The sequence below is a fragment of the Esox lucius genome, chromosome 8 (assembly GCF_011004845.1).
Source record: "Esox lucius isolate fEsoLuc1 chromosome 8, fEsoLuc1.pri, whole genome shotgun sequence".
Lineage (NCBI taxonomy): Eukaryota > Metazoa > Chordata > Actinopteri > Esociformes > Esocidae > Esox > Esox lucius.
The window spans coordinates 25,721,136-25,743,894 of NC_047576.1; the positions used below are offsets into that span (position 1 = coordinate 25,721,136).

Here is a 22,759-nt window from a genome sequence, read left to right on the forward strand (position 1 = left end):
TGGCATACACTCTCATGTTAATAAGACACTACAGAGGGGCACTGCAAAATTACTAGCCTACTCTATAATTTAGATGATTTCCAGAGACAGAAAGAAGTAACAAAAATGTGTGTATGTGTGTGCTTCTGTTTGTATGTGTGTGCGCCCATTGGGGAAAGATGGCAGTCGATAGAATGCAGTAATGTCAGGTATTTACCCAACAACTCGACCAATCAGCATGCAGAACGTCTGGTCACCACTCTTTTAAATCATAATTACAACAAAAAACATGAAAAGATATACATTAAATACTTAACAAACATGAACTGTTACAACATTTTCCTTTAAAAGTAAGTGTTCACTTAAAGAGATATTTGATTTAATCTGTTAATAATGATGAATACTGTTGGCTATGATTTCTTTTGCTAAAGATGTTCTTACAGTCATTGTCCATACTTTTATTATTATTAATGTAATTAATATCACTGATATTAAACATTCATAAGTTGGGAGTCAGCTGCTATCCACTGTGCTCTCTGCCCCCACTTCCTCCTCCTACTCCTCAATGTTTTCTTTTCTGTTTAACATCCACTGTCTGTCACTCACTTTTGGAAAGAAGACTTGGGAAGTAAAATGGACATTGTTTAATAAACAATTCAAACTGGAAATATTCCTGTGTGAGACTTTTTAATTAACAAAGTTCTAGTCAATATGTTTTTATTAGGGATGGACAAACTTTTTGGCTCAAAGTCCAAGCTGGGATATTGAAATTCAGTGAAGGGCCACACGTTCATTTTGTAATGTATGATTTGTTTGTCAAAATCAATTTACGGGCTATAAAATATCAGTAATTAAAACAGAAACGGATCATAATCATGACTACATACTGTTAATCTAGTTCTAGATGTTTAACAATGGATCCGAGTGTTTTTTACCCATAAACAGAAAATATTTTACAACCTAGACAGAAAATATTTTATTTGTAAGTACCGATTAAAAATGTATCTGTCTAGGTTGTGACATTTTCTTATGCTTTTGAATGCATTCTTTGTGAGAGTAAAAATGTGCTTCCGGGATGAAATGTACCTAGGAAAATTACTACTGATCGCTTTCTGCTTCCTTGCCCCCAGTATCAATAATGGGGGAAATAATAACTTTGCCCAAGATCAGTGTCTCCTTCCGTCTCCTTGGGGGCAGCTATTTCATTCTCTTTGAAGGGTGAAGTTACACCTCCATCCCAGCTGGGGCAGTATTTGCACAAAAAATGCTTTGACATCGCCCTAACCATGTTGTACCACCCAACTCCTTTCCTCACTAGCTCTTTTGTAGCCGAACAGATGGGGTCCAAACCCACTTAGTCACAGTATAAAAATTTTAAAAAATGCTTTTGGTTTTTCTTTAAGGTTAGGGTTGGTATGATGTTAACAGTGTGGTTACGTTTAAAGTTTGATGGGTTAAAAATGTAGTGGACACTGTGGCTGAATGACGACCATCTTTTTGGACTCTGGAGGTGACCACATACCACTTGTGGGCAACCCACATTTTTTGTCTTTAAATGGAAGTTAATGGGATAAGTAGACCAGACCATTTACCTATTTTAAAAAGTCCGGAGCGGTTTTTTGTTCATCGTTAAAGGCCCGAGTGAACAATCTTCAGCTAGCGTTTGAGAATTCGATTTAATATAAGATTCAAATTTCACAACTCAGAAGTTAGCTAACTAGCTAGCTAGGAGAATAATCAAGCTCTACATACTAGTGACTGGTAAGTAAAATACTTTTTTATGTTCAAGAAGCAATGTATCTTGTTTCGGTCACATAACGGTTTCTCTGTAAAATGTACCTCCATTGCTTTTCCATTGGAGGCTGGTCGTGTTCGGCTGCTACAGTATTAATGGCATGCTAAGCGCATCCTCTGCCAACATTGCCATGGTCATGTTTAGCCAATCTAACGTTAGCTTGGTAAATAAATAGTTAAACGTCGTTTTCTCTTAACACTGGTTATCTGCCCGTTGCAACCGTAAACCCGTCGTCAACCATAGATTTTCTATTCTGCCTGGTCCTCCGCACCGCAGTAGCCGAGTTCGTAACGTTACTTAAAATGCATTCAGTCCTAATATGGTGCGTTCGATGACTGGGATTTTACAAGATTTTATAGCCATACATTGACCACAGCCACAAACGTAACATTTGAGAAAAGTTTGTTTGGTCTTGTATCACAACTCAAACATTACAGAAGGGAGATTATTTTTGTTCAATGAATGGAGCAACGTATAACGCTCGCGCCAAGAAAACTAGCCTTCTAATCCTGTATACGTTGTCATGCTGCGACACACGGTTGCTTTTAAAACGATACGAAATTACAAATACCAAGTTAAAAATCTCAGGGTTGGACAAATAATTTTAATGTTCAATTTGTTTGTCATTTTATTTCTTCCCAAAAGTGTCTCTAGTCAGTCATTAAGTTGATGTAGTCCTTGATTTCTGGCCACTGATTGTAAAACTGGCGCTGGTCCCGGAAAATGGTGTAACATTTGGCCTGTCCTGATTCGGTTCCCTTATCACAAAACCACTAGCTTTTCAACTTGGAATGTGATAGCTGACTGAGGTATAACATTGATTCCACTTACTTTATTTACGTAATATACAATATTTAAGTCCCAGACTGCATCTGCGAGACAGGGAAGTAACAAAAGTTAAAAACGGTTAAGGCTAGGTGTGACATATCGTTTTTAACCCTGACATGAAAGCCAGACAAAAATGCAAAACCCAAATTTTTTTTAACTGAAACTGATCAATGCACTTATACCTTGTAATTTTGCATTTTAAAAAAACAAACAGAACAGGGCTCTACAGTCCGACAATTTCTATTGCATTTACCTGCATTTAGGGCATGCTTCATGTAGAAATATGTCTGCAGTAAGTGCAGTTTAATGAGTTCTGACATCTCAAACAAATCTTACACCTATCAGACACAGCAGGAAAATTAACAGGCTAGTTTCTAATGAACACAGCATGGAAATTATCCCAACCCAGTTCAACCATAATTGTCTTGAAAGCAAACAAACAAAATATATGGAAAAAAATCTTTATCAGCATGTTGCTTGCACTGTCTGGTTCGCGTGATTAGTATCTGATGGGAGCTACGGGTTTGTCTGTGTGCCATCAGTAAACGTTACCTCGATGCAGCAATTGTACCTGCTTCATAGCAAACACGAACAGTTATCATGTTATTTGTTTAAAATAGTAGCAGCTGTAGGCTGCATTTATCAGAGACCTTACATTTCTCTTTTGTTGGAAGTGCAATGCTAGAATTAGTATTTGTAATATTAATTGATAAAAAAAAAAGAATAGACAATTTAAATTGTTTTATATTTTAACTATGTATAAGCCCCTCTTTAGAGTAATCTATATACCCAGGTGTATTGACAGAAAACCTAGTGCTGTACTTTCTGTGGCTCACAACATTTAATTATTTTAATGGCTCTCATGCCCGAAAAGGTTGGAGGCCCCTGCTTGAATACACATTAATGTACAGTATGTTTTCATCTCTGTTATTATCCATCATTGTTGTGGTTAATTGTCAGCACTTCAGACGAAGCTGTCCCTCAAAAGTTGAACTGTGCTCCTTAATGTATTTCTGCGTGCCTAGATTTTTCATATTACTAGCACGTGCTCCTTGTGAAAGAAAGAAATGCCAGCATAGAGCCCTGACAGAAGAACTGTTTAGTCCCCAGAATAATCCTTAGCAAATAATGACAAATTCGGAAGGAGCAAATTGGTAGCAGAATCAGCAGAAGTCTGCTATAGCTGTATCTTGCAAGTGGGAATAACTATGCCATCCATGAATCTCCAAAGACAGGCCTCCATGGATGCTTTATCGTGGGTATGAGGTTGTTCTGTTCAAAGGCAGTGTTTCATCTTTTCCACACATTGCATCCAGCATTGCAACTTTACCTTTGACTCATCTTTCCAGGGTACATTGTTCCAGATGATTTGGAGTTCCCAAGTTTTGGCTGGTAATCGTTTGTTGTGTTTTGAAATTATATTTTTAAGAGCAGGGGCTTCTTCGTGACCTCCCATTTAGCCCAATTTTGGTATTTGACTGTTGACTCATACACTTCGACATTGATTGTGGCAAGAGAGGCTTGATAGATGATGTTACCCTGGGGTTATTTGATTTCTATGAGCATCTTTTGATCAGCTCTTGGGCTGGATTTGGTGGGATAACCTGTCCTATATAGATTGACGGTGGCCTGTAAGTTACAAATAATTTGCTTCTGCTCTGGTGCACCTGATTTTAGCCATTTTATGTGATGGTAAAGGTAGTAATGTACTAACCTTTTCCCATAAGGAAATAAGAATTTCTGTTTTTGAATTGCATACATGGTTTTAACATCTATTTTTGTGTGACTTGTTGAATTGGATTACCTTTACAAATGAATATGGTGGAATTTAGCTCCGATAACTGTGTCCAAATATGTAGAAAAAGAACATTCCAAGGTTCATAAGTCTAGGACTAGGCTTAATCTGTGTCTGCAAAACCAGCCCTTAGTTAATTAGCAGTTGCCGCCACCCAGAGAGAACCACAACTAGTGTATTCAAATCATTTTAGTCAGCATCAGAAAGAGGGCGAGGTCAGAGACAGGAAGCTGTGCACTTGGGAACAGTGTCACATCACTGCAGACAGGAACCATGGTGTGGAACCCGAGCAAACAAGAACAAGTGACAGAACTATGGCTGTAAGATCCTTTATATACACTTCAGACGTTGTGCACTTCAGTTGTGTTCATTTCCAGTCCCATAGCAGACCGAGACAGGATGTAGCCTCAAGAGGTGTGAATGGAGATGTGTGTAGAAGATTGTACAAATAAGACCATTGGTCCTAATACAAGAAGATGGCAGCGTCTCTGATCAGTGGGGACAGAATGGTGGAGAGCGCAACTAAACACTACTAAGACATCAACTTAATGTAATTATTAAGTTATGAGACGTGGGGCTGAAATGGTGGTACATCAGCATACATTCAGTAGACACACCGGCCTTAGGCTACTTAAAGATAGTCTGGGATAAAATATGTGCTAGTTGAGCCAAAAGTGGTATATGAAAATGATGATCATTAATATCAAAAGCTGCACTGAAGTCTTAAAACTCCTCAGGAATGCCTCCAGAATCGTCTTACTATTAGTTTCAATGCCAAGTTATTTACTGACATTTATTAATTTTCCCAGACTGGGAGACTCAAATCAGTTGTAATGCTGTATGGACAGGGCACTCACTATTGAACCTAAAATTAATCCTCATGCTTGCTGCCAAAAAGCATTGCTAGCTAAGTTAACCCCAAACAGTGTGTAAATAAATGCTAAATTCTTGCCCAGAAGTACAGCAACTTCCTAGAAATGTTCACTAGGCCTAACCGAAAACCCAATATAGCAGTAACTTATCATTAAAACGTATGTGCAATGGCACAAATCAATCAAAGTTCCTAATGCTTGCATAGCTCACTACTGTCACTAGAGAAGTTAATAGTAAACACCAAACAGCGTAATAATATATGCCATTAGCAAGCTGAATAATGTTCGCAAGTGGCTAACTACTACAAAAGCTATCACTGCAATGCTGTCAGAATAAGCTGATTTATTCGGCACCATGCTTTGCATGCTTTGGCCAGGACTTAAGGCAAGAACCTTATCTTGCAGCATGATAATGAACACAAACACTATGTAAAGACGATTAAGACCTACTTGTAGCCAGAAGTCTGCAGATGGTGCAGTCACATGATTAGGCCTAGATTGGCACCTCAAGGCCCCAACCTCAACACAATTAAAGCTTTGTGGGATCACTTGGACAGTAAAAATAAAAACTGCCAAAGTCAAAATAGAGTTTCACCATAGTACGGCTCAGATAAATGGCTTTTAAAAAAATTCTTAGGTGGCCTAACGCTTTTGCACAGTGCTGTACATGCGCTTATTGCTGAGTGAAGATTCCGTTCAGTGTTTTCTACCACTACTGCCCTGCAGCTAAATCTGGAACTCCCAAACAGTCAGAGGCACAAAAAGGCTGAACAGTGTCTTGCATTTTCTGGTTTAAGCATTAACTATCATTCTTTATGTTGTGAATCTAGTGTTCCGTATTATAGTTCCTATATATGTTTATGCCCAAATAAATTTTTTATGTATGTCTGCCAAATTGCTGTTTTTTTCAACATAGTTGCTATTCCCTCAGCCACATTTTTAATTGTACTGTTATTAAGTCAGACTTAGTTAGAACATATTGTTATTTTTTTTGGATGCACCGATCTGATACTGGCATTGGAAAGTTGACCAATACTGTTCAAACTGGGATTGATCGGCAACTGCGGGTCTGTGGAATGAGTCGATGCCACAAAATGGATTGTCCTAACAATGTGCTGTAAACACATGAGTTGTTGTTGAGGGAAACCAGAAACATGAGGGCTATGCCTCAACAACAACCAAAATAATTTGGAACTTGTCAGTTTGTCACAGCCCTAGTTTACTCTGAGGTGACAGTTTGTCCAATATGTATCCACTTTCTCATACTACATTTGTACAGAATTTCAGCAAATCCCTTACTTTACCTTGGAGTACCCATGGTGTGTATTAAAACCTATTTTAATAAGATTTGATGATAAGATTATGATGGTGTAAGTTCCACAATATTAGCTTGATATTGAGATGGTTTTTGCGGGTTTTTTACGATTGCTCGCACAATCCGATGTAAGCACTATATAAAGGCAACAGGTGAATTTACCTGTCTTCAACAAAAATGATTACTCTAAAGAGGGGCTTATACATTCTGTTATATATTTTAACTATTTAAATTGTCTATTCTATTTTTTGGATTTTTATCAATGAATATTACAAATACTAATTCTAGCATTGCACTTCCAACAAAAGAGGAGGAGGGAGGCAATGGAGGAAGAGGTTAAACATAATTGGCCACAGAGCTATTTTGGATGTCCCCGGGGCCACACGGAGGTAACATCACAACGTGTCCTCCAACACCATGCCAACTTATGTCCTTACAACACGGCGCACCTACTCACATTGTTTTAGACGGACTACACAGCATCGCCACAGCAGAAGACCACATGGATGCAGAGCAGATGAAATACATTGTCATCTGGGACATTGTATTTTTCCACCGACCTGCTCTGGTCCAAAAAAGGTTTCACTCAAATACCTTTCACCATATTCTCCCTTCCTTAACCCCATTGAGGAGTTTTTTTGGCATGTTGATGGAAGGATGAGCCTCATTCAAGCTATGGAGGCCTGCGACCAAACTGATGCAGGGTTTGCACGTGGATGGATTCGCCATTGAAGATTCTTCCCTCGTTGTCTTGCGAGTGAGGACCTAGCCTGTGATGTGGAAAAAGTGCTATGGCCAAATCCAGTTAGGCCAAGAGATGATGCTTAGGGTTTTTTTTTTTATTGATGCTTTCTCTTGTCTCCACACTTGTTTTTGCTGTATTTATGTACTATATTGTATTTAGAATATGTTCTCTTCTGGTTTTCAGTGCAATATGCAACCTTTTCATGGATGTATTGACTGATTTTACAATGTAGAGAAAAATAAATCATTTAATCAGTGTGCAAGTACTAGTCTTTTGTGTTGTTTGATCAATATCATGTACTTTACTCAAACAAATATCTCTGAAAAATCAAACCTAGACTATATCATTAGATAAGTGGAAATGTTAAACATGTTTTAGATTGAGCACAGCAGTGTGTAACTGGTTCAAACAGAATCTGACCGCATGTGTGTGCCTTACGGTGAACAAAATTGGGTTTTTATAAATTATTGTATAGTTTTGAATTAAGTGTTTCACTTTGCCAAAGATCTGTGTGGTTGAGTGAATTGTGTGTAGTATTTAGACAAAATGAGCCCTGTTTTCAAAATTGTGCTTAAGCAATTGTAAAAATACACCATAGCAAAAATATGAACCATAGCATGAAATGGCGCATGTACTAAAGTCAAAACTACTGCAACTCATGGTAGAGCTCTCTGTTTGTGACATCAAAATCATGCAACATATCTGTCAGGTAGACACTACCGGGGACAAACTCCCAGACTCCTCAGGCCTTAAGGCTCCTTAACCAGCAACACTGATCATATTGATCACACATGAACATTCCAGATGCTCTGATGTCTTTCCATGTACATTCATTGGACATTAGAATATTCTATTTTATGTACCATTCATAGGCATATTACACTAATTTATAATATTCAATACTTCACCCATTTTCTTCTTATTCCCCATCTACACTCTTTAAAAGTGCTGCTAGTTTATATATTTCTTTATTCGTACTATGTAGATGTCGTGTGCTGTCTCACAAGTATTTTATTGTTGAGAATGATGCTGTGTTATTCGGTGCACTTGAAACATCAACTTTGAACTTGATAATTCCAGTTCTGTGTTCTCAATGGATGGTACTTATAACTGTTGTCTGCTTTCTTCTGATTTCATTTAAGTGTACTTAAATGTACTAAAATGTAAACCGGTGTCATTGTTCACTGGTTTGATTGTGGCTTTGTGCTTAAATTTCCATCCTCACGTTGCTGCTTTGCATGCGGTCACAATCTTTTGTACTAATGGAACTTTCTGTCATTACATAACTCTGGAATAATAAATCCTTGTCTCCCTATTGTCATTGAAAGTGAATGTGCCACACCCCGTCTCTTAGAGAGATTGTAGATGATCTTACACCTAGGCCTACTTTCTGAATGTGGAGGTCCAATGACTTATAGATTGTACACTTCACCTGTTTTTCCTTTCTCTGCAGATGGGAGATAGCAAGGTGGATCAGAGTGGTCCTATGCGGGTGTTGGTGACTGGTGGGAGCGGTCTGGTGGGCAGGGCCATAGAACATGTGGTCAAAGAAGAGGGAGGGGCCAGGCAGGGAGAGGAGTGGATCTTCCTATCCTCTAAGGATGCAAACCTCTTGTGAGAGCTCCACACAAACAGAAGACACACACAGCTGATTCAACACTCTCCCAATGCTGTTCCTCTGGTTTTGTGCACTAGCAGTTTCTTGTGAGTTCCTGTGTCATTGAAAATCTAGATGACATGTCCGTGTGCTCCCCCAGGGACATGGCTGAGACGAAGGCAGTGTTTCAGAAGCACCGGCCAACCCACGTCATTCATCTGGCAGCCATGGTGGGAGGGCTCTTTAAGAACATGAGGGCCAACCTAGACTTCTGGGTAAGACTAGGGTTGCAGAGGGCTATACTACAAATCAGGATCAAAGAGTTCACTGGCTAACTTGAGTAAACAACCCCATATATCTTTAGGTTTTAAATTATGCAGTTAACTGTGATAAACAACCCAAAAAATCAAAAGATATGAGTTATCCAGCTAACTTTTATAAAAATCTAAAATAACTCAAGATGTTCTGATTAATGAAGAAATCTAAACGTAGGGGTTTTGGTTTAGTCTAATAAACAATGCCCATTTGAAGGTTAATCAAAAAGAAAAACGTACTGATCTTGATTGACTTGATGACATGTTTGCATTGTAATAAAGTACACCCGGTCAGAAACAACACGCATGGAATGCCTGCACTAGTATTCCCTGGTGTATCTTCAGTCACAGGGGATTCCTCCCCCAAGGTGGAAAAGAGAGAATGAGGAGTGTGTAATTTCACCTGTCTAGAAAGGGCTGTGGGAACCAGACACTGACCCTGACTTGGCTCCCTTAGTTCTAATTTCACAGTGTTTTAGTAATAATCATCACTCTTACGTCATAGAGCCGCTACACACAAAAAAGGGTGTATCCTACACTATAGATATAAAATCTAGAATAGCGTACAGCAGTAATATACTCTATACCTTACCTTCCCACACTGATCATGTAACTGTTCAGTTCCAGTATTTTGTTGCTAAAAATAGAGTATATGTTTGACAAAAGTTGAAGGCTAATTTAATCCGACAGGATATCATCATGATAGTACAGCAAATTGCTCCCAGTCCAAATGTATACCACTATACACATCAATACTGCAGTGTTTATTTCAAAACACAATAATCTAAGAAAACCCTTAATCCGTGTTGACGTTTTCGCAGAGGTCATAGTTGTGCAAATGTAGATCTAACTAAGGTGTTTGGTACCAGATTTATCAGGTAAAGAATCATGTAAACCCCAAGGTCTGTGCCATTGGATATATAACAGTCACTGCAGATGTTCAGATTCTCAGTTAGCAGATTAACACTGACAAAACCCAACCCTAATACAGTGCCTATAGAAAGTCTAAAACTCCTAGTTGGAGCTTGATTTTTGTCCAGTGTTATTCTGAGGATAACAGAATGAGTGTTTTCCCGAGAGGAATGGGGTCATAATATTCTGTATACTAAGCTGCTCAAAAATTAATTACGGTAATTAATTACTTGACAAATCACATACAGTAAAGCTCCTACCAATTTTGGACTTCCTTCAAACACTTTTGCAACAACATGTGGTGATAAAGACCATCAACAAGCACAGGGGAGCTTGTGTGCAATTTATCTTTCCTGGGTATTGCAACCTAAATGTGGGTCCACTTTCCAGCAGAGCGCTTCAGTCAACAGTGTTTCACACATTTGGAAGTGATTTTCAGGGGGGACATTCCAAGAAAACACACTGTCTGCTTAACTTTTACCTCATCAACCAGGGAGCTGTGTTAGGCACAAACTCACTAATGTACTAGTCTCCATGATAGATTAAATAAAATGGTCTGAAGTCCCCCCCGCCATCGAGTCTTTCCAGAAGTAGTACACTATATAGTGGATAGGGTGCCAGTTGGGACTCATTGTTATTGATGTATCAATGCAGATGTTTTAATTCAGATTCTTTCCCGTTGTGTTCTCCAGAGGAACAACGTCTACATCAATGATAACGTTCTCCAGGCAGCACATGAGGTGGATGCTGTCAGGGTTGTCTCCTGTCTCTCCACCTGCATCTTCCCTGACAATACCACCTATCCCATTGATGAGACCATGGTATGTCTGTCTGTCTGTCTGTCTGTCTGTGTGTGTGTACATCTGTGTGACTTGTAGATATGATGGTGGTGGTCTCTTGTTTTTTTTTCCAGATCCACAATGGCCCGCCTCACGAGTCTAACTTCGGCTACTCCTACGCTAAGAGAATGATCGATGTCCACAACAGGTATGTTTGGAATTAAATCCTTTTTAAACCTGAATGTTTTATTTGTCTCTCTGTCTGGTTGTGTGCTTGTACCAGAATTCCATAAAAGTCCTTACTACAATAGTAAATCAAGGAGAGTACTGACAAGAAAGGTAACATATTATACCAAGGTCCCTAAGCTAGGTAGGAAAGGATTTTCAATGTAAATTAAGTTACTTTCAGAAAGGTCCTCATAACTACAGTATGTCAATATGCTTGTTTTTCTTTATTGTATTTAATGTCTGTTGATTATCTGTGTGTGTGTGTGTGTGTGTGTGTGTGTTTTACAGGGCATATCACCAGCAGTATGGGCGATGCTACACAGCAGTGATACCCACCAATGTGTTTGGTCCTCATGATAACTTCAACATTGAGGATGGACATGTACTCCCAGGTCTCATACATAAAGCTTACATCGCTCAGAGTAAGTCCATATTACACTTGCTACTACGTGTGACCCTAGAATCACCTTCTAGCAACAGGAAATGTTCATTATTATATGGATTCTGATTAATGGAGAATTTTGTAAAGCTCTATACATTATTTGTGAGGTAAATGCTCTTGAGACTGTACTGGGAGATACAGCAAACCTTGCAACTGCATGTATGGATGTGCCATTAGGGTGGGCCATACTCTGTATTTTTTGTAAATCAATTGAGAGTGGTGTTCAAATAATGTATTTTGGTGTGTAGAACACAAATCAGAATCATTTCCACAGTTCTGATAACCCTAATCTACATAAATTTGCAGTTGAATATTGTTACATTTTGTATTTTTTTGCTATTATTAATTTTTTTTGTGGTTGTAGCATCTATTTCATTAATAGTAATAATAGGGCTGTTTGAGGAGGTTTATCAAGGAGAAATCAAATTTTAATTCATTTAGCCCTTTACATTTTGAAAATTGAAAATGTTCTCATGGGAAATGGGGACACAGGAAATGTGTTGATATGTGACATAAGTCACAATGTTGTGCCTGGTCATTTTGTCCAGACACAACATGTGATCATCTTAATGTAACCACAAGTTTAGCCACAATTCAGCCAGAAAATAGCAACAGTAATATCATCATCTTTTGTTAAGGAGAGTCTAGTCCACCATTTTGTTCTAAAAGGGAAGGGATGGAGAACTTCATTAATTCATAATTTATTTGTTGAGTTATGAATTGGTGGAAAAAATGGCTCAAGTCAGAACAAGGAGGACATCTGGTTTTCATTTGAGTAATTTTGTTGGCAAAGGGCGGGAGCTTTTGGTGTCTGAACTGCCAACTGTGAGGGATATACTGAGGTATAGCATCTACTTGAGGGAGCAAAATGAAGATGACAGGAGGAACTACCCAGTGGAACAGCTGGTGAGGGACATCTGGAGCAAAGCTAATGCTCTTTTTAAGCCACCTGTTATAAATGAAAAGGTGACTATCATATCCAAGCTCAGGAGGTCTGCAATCAGACAGTGAAGTTCTCTCTTGGGAAGGGGAAACTTGATTCCAAAGAGAGGTTCATGGTCAAGTTAGACAAGTTATTTGATATTTTGACATGCAAGGTTCAGGTTACCAGTTGTGAGGGGGGAGGCTGTGGGATCCAAGCCCACATTAACTGTTTCTGCAGCAGAGAGCAAAATGACCTGCCAGAGTGTAAGAGACAGGTGAGGACATTGGAAAAGCAGCAGGTGGAAAAGAAGGCAGAGAAAAGGAGAAGTAGGGAAATGCTGCTGCAGCAGCAGAGAAGGCAGCCAGGAAATATATGGGATTGAAGAGAAGTAATGCTGAAGTTGTCCTTGAAGATGAGCTCTTCCCTGAAACTGAGCCTGTTGCGGAGGTACAAAAAAACTACGATGAGATTCCAAACACTGCCCTTGCTAGTGTAAGGTGTGGCACAGGGCTGAGGCCACCCAAAGCTAGAACAACCGCAGCCCTGATTGATGCTGGAATCATCACAGAAGACAACACAAATAAAGTGATTGATAAGATGAGAGGATTGACCTGACTAATATGATGATTGAAGCTAAGGGCAGTGTCCAATCGTTTCCTGCCAAGATCACCAAAGAAAACTATAGTGTTGCTACAGAGCCTGGCAGTAACTATCTGTTCTACTTTACCCCTGAAAAGGCAACTAAACAGGAGTCAAATGCTGAGGAGATTTCTAATGCCCTGTTGGCCCGGCTGAAAGAGAGGGGTTTTGATAAGATTGGAGGAGATTCAACAAATGTCAACACTGGTATGAATGCTGGAGTGATGAGGAAGCTGGAGCTGCCCCTGGGGAGAAAACTGGTCTGGTTGGTGTGCAATCTGCACACTGGTGTACCCCTGCGCCATGTCATTATTGACCTGGATGGCCCTACTATGTCAGACGACACATTTTCCAGGCCAATAGGTAATATCCTTGATTCTGCTACAGAACTGGCTATTAATCCAAACTGTTGGCCCTCCACTGATCAAATTGCCAGACAAGGTAATTCAAGATTTCTCAACTGATCAATATGGCTATAAGATTGTGCAGTCAGGGATGGAGTGCTTCCTGCCAAGTTGGCCCTGTTGGAGATTGGACCAGTGAACCACAGCAAACAGACTACTCAGGCTCTGGGTGTCAAAGCACAGACTTAAAAGAAAGATATTAAAGAATCTGCGATTAATTGTCAAATTCATCACTGGAGTGTACTATCCATGTTGGTTCAATGGGAAGGTCAAGCACACCTGGATTGAAGGGCCTAGGCACATCCTGTTTCAGTTGGACTGCCTCAAGTCTCAGAGGAAGGAGGTGCTCGACCTTGTGTTGCCAACTGTGAGAAGATCTGCTTGGTATGCCCACAGTGACATTACAGGTGCTGGTCATTAAATTAGAATATCATCAAAAAGTTGATTTTATTTCAGTAATTCCATTCAAAACGTGAAATTTGTATAATGTATACATTCATTCCAGACAGACTGATATATTTCAAGTGTTTATTTATTTTAATTTTGATGATTATAACTGACAACTAATGAAAACCCCAAATTCAGTATCTCCAGAAAATTTTAATATTGTGAAAAGGTTCAATATTGAAGACACCTGGTGCCACACTCTAATCAGCTAATTAACCCAAAACACCTGCAAAGGTCTTTAAATGGTCTCTCAGTCTAGTTCTGTAGGCAACACAATCATGGGGAAGACTGCTGACTTGACAGCTGTCCAAAAGACAACCATTGACACCTTGCACAAGGAGGGCAAGACACAAAAGGTCATAGCTAAAGAAGCTGGCTGTTCACAGAGCTCTGTGTCCAAGCACATTATTAGAGAGGCAAAGGGAAGGAAAGGATGTGGTAGAAAAAAGTGTACAAGCAATAGGGATAACCACACCCTGGAGAGGATTGTGAAACAAAATCCATTCAAAAATGTGGGGGAGATTCACAAAGAGTGGACTGTAGCTGGAGTCTGCTTCAAGAACCACCACGCACAGACGTATGCAAGACATGGGTTTCAGCTGTCGCATTCCTTGTGTCAAGCCACTCTTGAACAAGACACAGTGTCAGAAGCGTCTCGCCTGGGCTAAAGACAAAAAGGACTGGACTGCTGCTGAATTATGTTCTCTGATGAAAGTACATTTTGCATTTCCTTTGGAAATCAAGGTCCCATAGTCTGGAGGAAGACAGGAGAGGCACAGAATCCACGTTGCTTGAAGTCCAGTGTAAAGTTTGCACAGTCAGTGATGGTTTGGGGTGCCATGTCATCTGCTGGTGTTGGTCCACTGTGTTTTCTGAGGTCCAAGGTCAACGCAGCTGTCTACCAGGAAGTTTTAGAGCACTTCATGCTTCCTGCTGCTGACCAACTTCATGGAGATTTTGTTTTCCAACAGGACTTGGCACCTGCACACAGTGCCAAAGCTACCAGTACCTTGTTTAAGAACCATGGTATCCCTGTTCTTAATTGGCCAGCAAACTCGCCTGACCTTAACCCTATAGAAAATCTATGGGGTATTGTGAAGAGGAAGATGCGATACGCCAGACCCAACAATGCAGAAGAGCTGAAGGCCACTATCAGAGCAACCTGGGCTCTCATAACACCTGAGCAGTGCCACAGACTGATCGACTCCATGCCACGCCGCATTGCTGCAGTAATTAAGGCAAAAGGAGCCCCAACTAAGTATTGAGTGCTGTACATGCTCATACTTTTCATGTTCATATTTTTCAACATTTCTAAAAATATATTTTTTGTTTTGGTCTTAAGTAATATTCAAATTTTCAGAGATACTGAATTTGGGATTTTCATTAGTTGTCCGTTATAATAATCACAATTTTTAAAAAAAATCAACATTTGAAATATATCAGTCCGTGTGTAATGAATGAATATAATATACAAGTTTCACTTTTTGAATGGAATTACTGAAATAAATCAAATTTTTGATGATATTCTAATGACCAGCACCTGTATATTATTTATACAAATCCAGCTACTGAAAACAGATAAAGTGGACATAACCAGCAATAGAATGCCACCCTTAAATTTCAACTTGTTACTCTTCTGCCACCCCATGTCAAGTTTTCTAGAAATGCCACTGAGGAATGATAAGGAAAGAGCAATTGTCTATGGCCACCACCTGCAAAACCATTCCCTTTTCGGGGGTTGTCTTGCTGTTGTCTCTCCAGTGCACCTGTTGTCTTTCATTTGCACCAAAACAGGTGACATTGATTCACAATCACTTATGCTTCCTAACTGGGCAGATTGACATCCCTGAAGTTTAACTGACTTGGTGTTATACTGCAATGATTACGTGTTCCCTTTATTTTCTTGAGCGGTATATTTATTCGACTGACTATTGTCAGATGTTGTTCTTTTAAATGTATGTACACTGTTTGCAGTGCACGTGATGTCACATGTCTAATGCAGAGTAACACCTAACTTGCTCATAGCAACATTAAAGCATCCAGTTCCCCTGTTGCATCTTGTGCAACTCTGAGAGAGTGTTATGGGAGGGAACCCTTGCATCTATTGTGGGATTACGGTTCTGTTCATTACTTAGGATTGGAGAGGGGAAGACCTGGGAATGGATCAGCAACTAACTGGGTTATTCCCTATAAATGTATAGGGGAAAAGTTTTGTGCTGTCCGACTGATGGATCAGCCTTGAGGAATTGCTGGATTTTTCATGGAGCCTTTGATGAAATCTGTTAATGAAGGAGACATCTGCCAGCCTGAGGATAATGGGTAGTTTGTGTGTGTGTTTGTGTTTTAGAGGAGGGCAGTCCACTGGTGGTGTGGGGCTCAGGAACTCCTAGACGGCAATTCATCTACTCATTGGATCTGGCCCGCCTCTTCCTCTGGGTTCTGAGAGAGTACCACGAGGTGGACCCCATCATACTATCTGGTAAGACACTGACACTCACTAAACTGCAGTATTTCCAGGCTCAGTGTTCAGTCAGTCTCTCTCTTGCTATATTTCAGTTGGTGAGGATGAAGAGGTCTCCATCAAGGAGGCAGCAGAGGTCGTTGTGGAGTCGCTGGGGTTTAAAGGTCAAGTGACTGTATCCTTTCCGTTTGGTGCACAACCGGATATATAGTGCAAACCTTTCCTTTCAACCTGTCTCTTTTTTCACTTCTGACTCCAGAAATGTACACCTTTCCCACGCAATTCTTAGAAGTTAAAATTCAAACTAGACTTTAAAAGGTGCATAAATATTTAAACTGGCCAGTCAAAAAACTGATTGGCCTAGTGTTTTGATCATAAATCAAATATTAATTTGTTGGTCAGGTAAAACATTCATCTCCACGTTGGCCGGCGAAAAATTTATAGGATGAGCGAGCAATGTGATAAGAATATTGGGAATGATAAAACTGGGGGTGGGAAATGGGCAATGGGGAATGTTTCATTGATCTCCCTGTTTCAGAATGTGTAGATATAAACACTGATTTCATAGTATTTATAGTATGTTTAAAAAAGTTCATTATATATGGTCTATTATAATAGGGGGAATAGTATATCATAGTATACCATGGTCTATTATAATAGGGGGAGTAGTATATCATAGTATACCATGGCCTATTATAATAGGGGGAATAGTATATCATAGTATACCATGGTCTATTATAATAGGGGGAGTAGTATATCATAGTATACCATGGCCTATTATAATAGGGGGAATAGTGTACTCTTAATTTTTGCTGCTGATCAACACCAAGTCCATGATATCAAACCGAACATTTTATCTACTGTAAAATGAATGTCAAATATATAACAGAAACTGATTAATTTCATTAGTATTCACCTACCAATCAGGGTTAGGACATAAAACCATTTCCAAGGCCTTGGATATCTACTGGACCACATTAATGTACCTTATTAAGAGATGGTGAGAATATGGCTGTGAATCTTTCCAGAACAGACTGTTCAAAAAATATATATCCAGACGAGAAGGTTGCTAGTCAGAGACACCAATAAGAGGCCTTTGGCAACTCTAAAGGAGTTAGTCTTCTAGGGAGACACTTGAAGAGTGACAAAAAGAAAGCCATTCTATGATTGGAACCAAAATAAAGCTTTTTGGCCTCAATGTTAAGAGCAATGTTTGGCACAACCCCATTAGCACACTTCATCCTGAGAACAGCATCTCTACTGTGAAGCATGGTGGTGCTTTGGGGATCATGCTATGGGGATGCTTCTCTGCATCAGGGCCTGGAAAGCATTTTAAGATAGAGGGCAAAATGGATGCAGAAATGTATAGAACAATCATGGAAGAAAACCTGTCTTTAAAAAACCTGGACATAGGAGAAGACTCCTCTTCCAGCAGGACAATGACCCCAAACATGCAGCCAAAGCAACACTGGCTTAAAAACAACAAGGTCAATGTCCAGTCAAAGCAAAGACCACAATCCAAATAAGTATATGTGGAAATACTTGAAAATTGCTGTTCACTAAATGTCCCCATTCAACTTGACAGAGACTGATGATAAATATTGACTAAAGAATGTGAATACTTATACTATCATTGTTTTATTATTTTATTTGTAATTTAGGAAGTGTAGATTGTCTTTATACTTTCAAAAGCAGATCCATCTAATTTGTCACTTTTCGCATTTCCATGATCGCCACCCCAGTTAGCTGGCAGAAACGGGCCTTATCTCACGCCCAGGTTCAATGTCAGAATATTCCAGAAAAGACAAAGGTGCATAACATTTGAAATAGACTTCATTCACACGTACAGCACCAGTTAAAGGTTTGGAGGAACTCATTCAAGGGTGTTTCTTTATTTTAATTATTTTCCACATTGTAGAATAATAGTGAATATGTCAAAAATATAAAATAACACAATCATGTAGTAACCAAAAAGTGTTTAACAAAAATCTAAACATGTTTTTGAGTCCTCAAAGTAGCCCCCCTTTGCCTTTGTTACAGCTTTGCATTCTCTCCCCATACTCACTGAAACACAAAAACCTGTCTGTAGTAGAGTGCTGCATGTTTGATTCCTTAAAGCCTGAGACAACAGTACGACACAACTAAAGCAGATGGTCAATTCAAGAAGACCGCCAGCAACGCCAAGCTAATGCGGTACCTCCCCAACTTCACCTTTACCCCCTTCAAACAAGGTACTTCCCGAATGGCCTGTATCTGAAATGCAGAGATTTTTTTTTGTTATGATTGGTTGGGCATTTTCCTGGCATAGTTTATCTCCAATTGTCCCCTTAGAGCAGGGTTGCTCAATCCTGGTCCTGGAGATATACCATCGTGTATATCTCCCAGTTGTAATAAACTAGACTCAGCTTTTTCTCCAGCTCATTAGAATCAGGTGTGCAGAATTGGGGTTGGAGAGAGAATCTACTGGATGGTAGCTCTCCAGGAACAGGATTGAGCAGCCCTGCCTTAGAGCAGGGTGTCAAACCGGTTCCACGGAGGGCCGAGAATCTGCAGGTTTTTCCTATATGTTGGTTCCAAGTTCCCAGACCTAAGCAATCAGGTGAGGGTAGCAACTAACCAATTAGTGACCTAATTAACCAGTCAAGTACAAGGTGAGATCGAAGACCTGCAGACTCTCAGCCCTCCATGGAACCGGTTTGACACCCCTGCCTTAGAGGGAAAGGTCACTGCAAATCATTACAAGTTATTCTGAGTGATCGCCTTTACCATACAGTGAAACATTTCTATTCTGATTGGTGTGGTCTCTTCTAGGATGACAATGCCCCCAAAAAACAGGGAAATAGGGGTCACTGAATGGTTTGAGAATAATGAAATGTGACGTGAATCACATGCTGTGGCCTTCAGTCACCAAATTTCAACCCAGTTGAAGACCTATAGGAGATTTTGGACAGACATGTTAGACAGCGCTCTCCACCATCATCATCAAAAAACAACATATAAGGGAATATCTTTTGGAAGAATGGTGTTCCATCCCTCCAGTAGAGTTCCAGAGACTATCAATCTATGCCATGGCTCACTGAAGCTGTTCTGTTGGCTTGTGGCCCAACACCTGAGACTATGTTGGTTTCTCCTTTAATTTGTCATCTGTGTCTAATGCTGCCAAGTTCAAGCATGCTATGACAGGGGTCATCCTGTTTGTACTTGTACATTTTTATAGTACAGAAAACCAGTCAGTGCTTTTTACAATGGGGAAAAAAATGTTTTGTGTGTAATTACTGCAGTGTGGGTTTAATTGAACTCCATGAATTTTACAATTGAACTAAGTTAAGTCAAACCAAAATGTCACTGTATATGCTGTAAATGCAATGAATGATTTGAGCTGCAAGTCTCCTTGTTCTTCCACCTCTCACAGCCTTGAAGGAGACGTGTGATTGGTTTGTGGCCAATTACAACACTGCCAGGAAGTGAAGATTCCTCCAGTCTCATAGGCTGTTATGCAGTCGGTTCAAGGAAAGCAGAAAGAGACTCCGGAGGTCGGAATGGCCTGGAGGAATGGAGCTAAAGGCCCTAGAACTAACAAAGAACTTACAAGTAGGACTACATGAAGGTGGTTATAAATTACATCATGAACAACGATATCAGCCTTTAGAGTTTAAAATACTTAATGTCTTAACCAGGTACCAGCTATCACTGGAAAAATGTTACCAGTTTTCAGAACAGTGTTCTCAAGAAACAAAAGCTGCATTTGCTGAACAGCAAATTTATTTCTTTATGTATATTTGCCTTTTGTAAACAAATACATTCAAACCATATACCTTCAACATACAATATTTTAAAGGACTTTTTTTTAATTTTCTATTAACTAACATGAGTCTGAGCTTCCGGTTTATTTACACCTCTGAACAGGTGTAGAATTATAGACAATTTACTCCTTTTGGACATAATTTCATACACAAATGAAATATAATTTGACTAAAAGTACATTGTGTGCAGGATTCATTCAGCGGTATTATCACATTACAATTCTAAGTACCCAACCGAAGGCTGTTTGATTTAGGTTTGTAGACTTTAAGGCTGCAAGCCAAAACATAATCATCTATAGAAATAAGGAAAGGTGAATAACGTGCAGGAGCACAACTGATATGAATGTATAGTTCTCAATCCGCACTAAATATCTGTAATGGAAGGTGACAATGTTGTAGGTGATGACTTACGAGCAACCCAACGGTACATACAAGTAGAAGTACTGTAAATTCATTGAATCTTTGCATATCCACATTGTTGTAAAATAAGCACTAGCTTGATTTGAAGTTGTTCAGTCTTGTCTAGTAGTACTGAATGATTGCCGAAAGTGTTCATGTTTTTAAACCTCGTCTTTTAATTAAATGTGTCCATGTTCTGTGAACAAACCACCCTAGTGAATTTTGTGTTGATGTTATTTTGTGTGTGTATGTTTGCATTCCTGGTACAGAGGCGAGAAAACAATCATACATTCTGGAAATGGTATTAAACCATTGTTGTTTTGGTATGGGTACTTGTTAAAAAGTAGGTGTTTCAGTATGTAGTGCCTACTGACTAATTTCTTATAAAACTGACTCAGTTCCTGCAACCATAGTTGGTAGGATTACCTGTGGAGAAACGTAAGTTTAATATCAAGTGACAATTTCCCAGATGGTAAATAGGCTAGTCTTTAGTGTATCGCTGGGTACTAATTAAAATGTTTTATATTGACAACTAAATATTTAATCACTATTGAAAAGACAGATCCTTAGTTGTGAACAAACCTGTGGTTGGGAGATGTTTAGCAGCTAGGTAAAGGGATTTCCCTAATATTGATTTATAATCTGGTACCAATTGAGATGAGAAATGTACCCGTGTTTCAAATAAACTATCGTGGTGATGAGTGTGGGGGTGTTGGTGACAAAGTTTTTGCAAAACATGAAACAATTTCTGCATTAGGTTTCATACTAAATGTATTTCTGGAACGACAACCAAATAGTAGATACTCTCATATCAACATACTAGGATATTTGTTTTCTTGTAATTTTGGCCACAGGTTATTAAAGTTGTGCTTTGAAAAGGGACCCAGGAAATTGTGACATGCTCCATCAAAAGCTGAGGTATGATGATTGTGATTATACACACATAAACATGTTATACATCCTATAGCCCAATTTTTTTTTTTTTTTATTCAATTCAGTTATTGAACTGTTAAATGGTGGCCAGCACAAAGTAAAGTGTTTGGGGCCAGATATGTACAAGATAGAGTTGTTCTGTATATAGGTGGACAAAGGAATCACCCACAAGTGCTGTATTAAATCATGTTAATACATCCAAGCAGTGGCAATGCTAGGATTTAAGATGGTGGGGCCAGATGGCAGCAATCATTATTACAGAGGGGCATTTGCAAGAAGGGGTCCAGAAGCAGATTTCTGCAGAGGGATATGGTTTTTAAAACCTCTTAAGCTAATACTGAAGTAAATTACCAAATATGCAATTTGTTTTTGATCAACTGAAAGCAAAAGGGAAGTGTTTTATCATAATATAGTCCTGAGCATTTGTCCAGTATGAAGGATCAATGATGTATATGTTTAGTTGACAACTGACCATCTGTACACAGGAAGTCACGTTCATTCAAAATGTGACAGTAATCAGCCAATGGGCTTACAGTACTGTGATGTGTATTCTGGTTGGGATGTTTATATAGTAGAGGTACGACCGGAAGTTTCTTTCATTAGATGAGTATCAAATGTTGCAATAAATAATTGAATTACTCTCTCCCTTGACGACCGGGAACGAAATCATTATTTCAACTACTATGCGAAACGGCTGATTTCTAACAGTGAAGAGAATACAGTTCTGCCACTTGTGATTATTTTAGGAAGTTGTACATGGACACTTAGGATTTCAAAAATGTTATTGACTTCAATTGACAAGCACATATGGAGGGAAAACCTGGTTTCCAGGCAGGTTTCTCTAGGCAGCATAGAATTAGACTGGTCTTTATATTAAGAGAAGGACAATAAATTCCCATGGCCCATTTCATAGACCTGGTGACAGGAACAAAAGGCCATCACGAACAGTTTCATCCTAGTATATGGAGTAGGGGAATGCATAAAAATAAGAAATTGCCATTAAAATACTTCTAGCCTTATTCAAATTAAAGTTAAAAGTCCAGTAAACTTTCCAGTCACACCAACACAGGGAATGTGATATTTGTGGGCAGGATGACAACATTTTCCCCATTTAATTCTACTGTCTAAAGTTGATCTACTTTACCAT

General features: G+C 39.2%; 1 protein-coding gene across 1 annotated transcript; it reads left to right on the plus strand.

Moving 5' to 3' along the window:
• The first annotated feature begins 1,278 nt into the window (after positions 1–1,278).
• LOC105026397 (GDP-L-fucose synthase) lies at positions 1,279–21,383 on the plus strand. The gene is made up of 10 exons (XM_010897832.5): positions 1,279–1,740; positions 8,783–8,943; positions 9,087–9,201; positions 10,845–10,973; positions 11,066–11,139; positions 11,448–11,581; positions 16,364–16,495; positions 16,573–16,652; positions 18,609–18,708; positions 19,890–21,383. The coding sequence occupies exons 2-10, from the start codon at positions 8,783–8,785 to the stop codon at positions 19,943–19,945; spliced, it is 981 nt and encodes a 326-aa protein (XP_010896134.3). The 5' UTR covers positions 1,279–1,740; the 3' UTR covers positions 19,946–21,383.
• The last annotated feature ends 1,376 nt before the right edge of the window (positions 21,384–22,759 follow it).

Bases quoted from the DNA above. Each gene is read 5' to 3' on its own strand.
- LOC105026397 (XM_010897832.5), top strand. From the start codon at position 8,783: ATGGGAGATAGCAAGGTGGATCAGAGTGGTCCTATGCGGGTGTTGGTG. The intron at 9,202-10,844 runs GTAAGACTAGGG...TGTGTTCTCCAG, and splicing joins GGGCCAACCTAGACTTCTGG to AGGAACAACGTCTACATCAA. The intron at 16,496-16,572 runs GTAAGACACTGA...GCTATATTTCAG, and splicing joins GGACCCCATCATACTATCTG to TTGGTGAGGATGAAGAGGTC.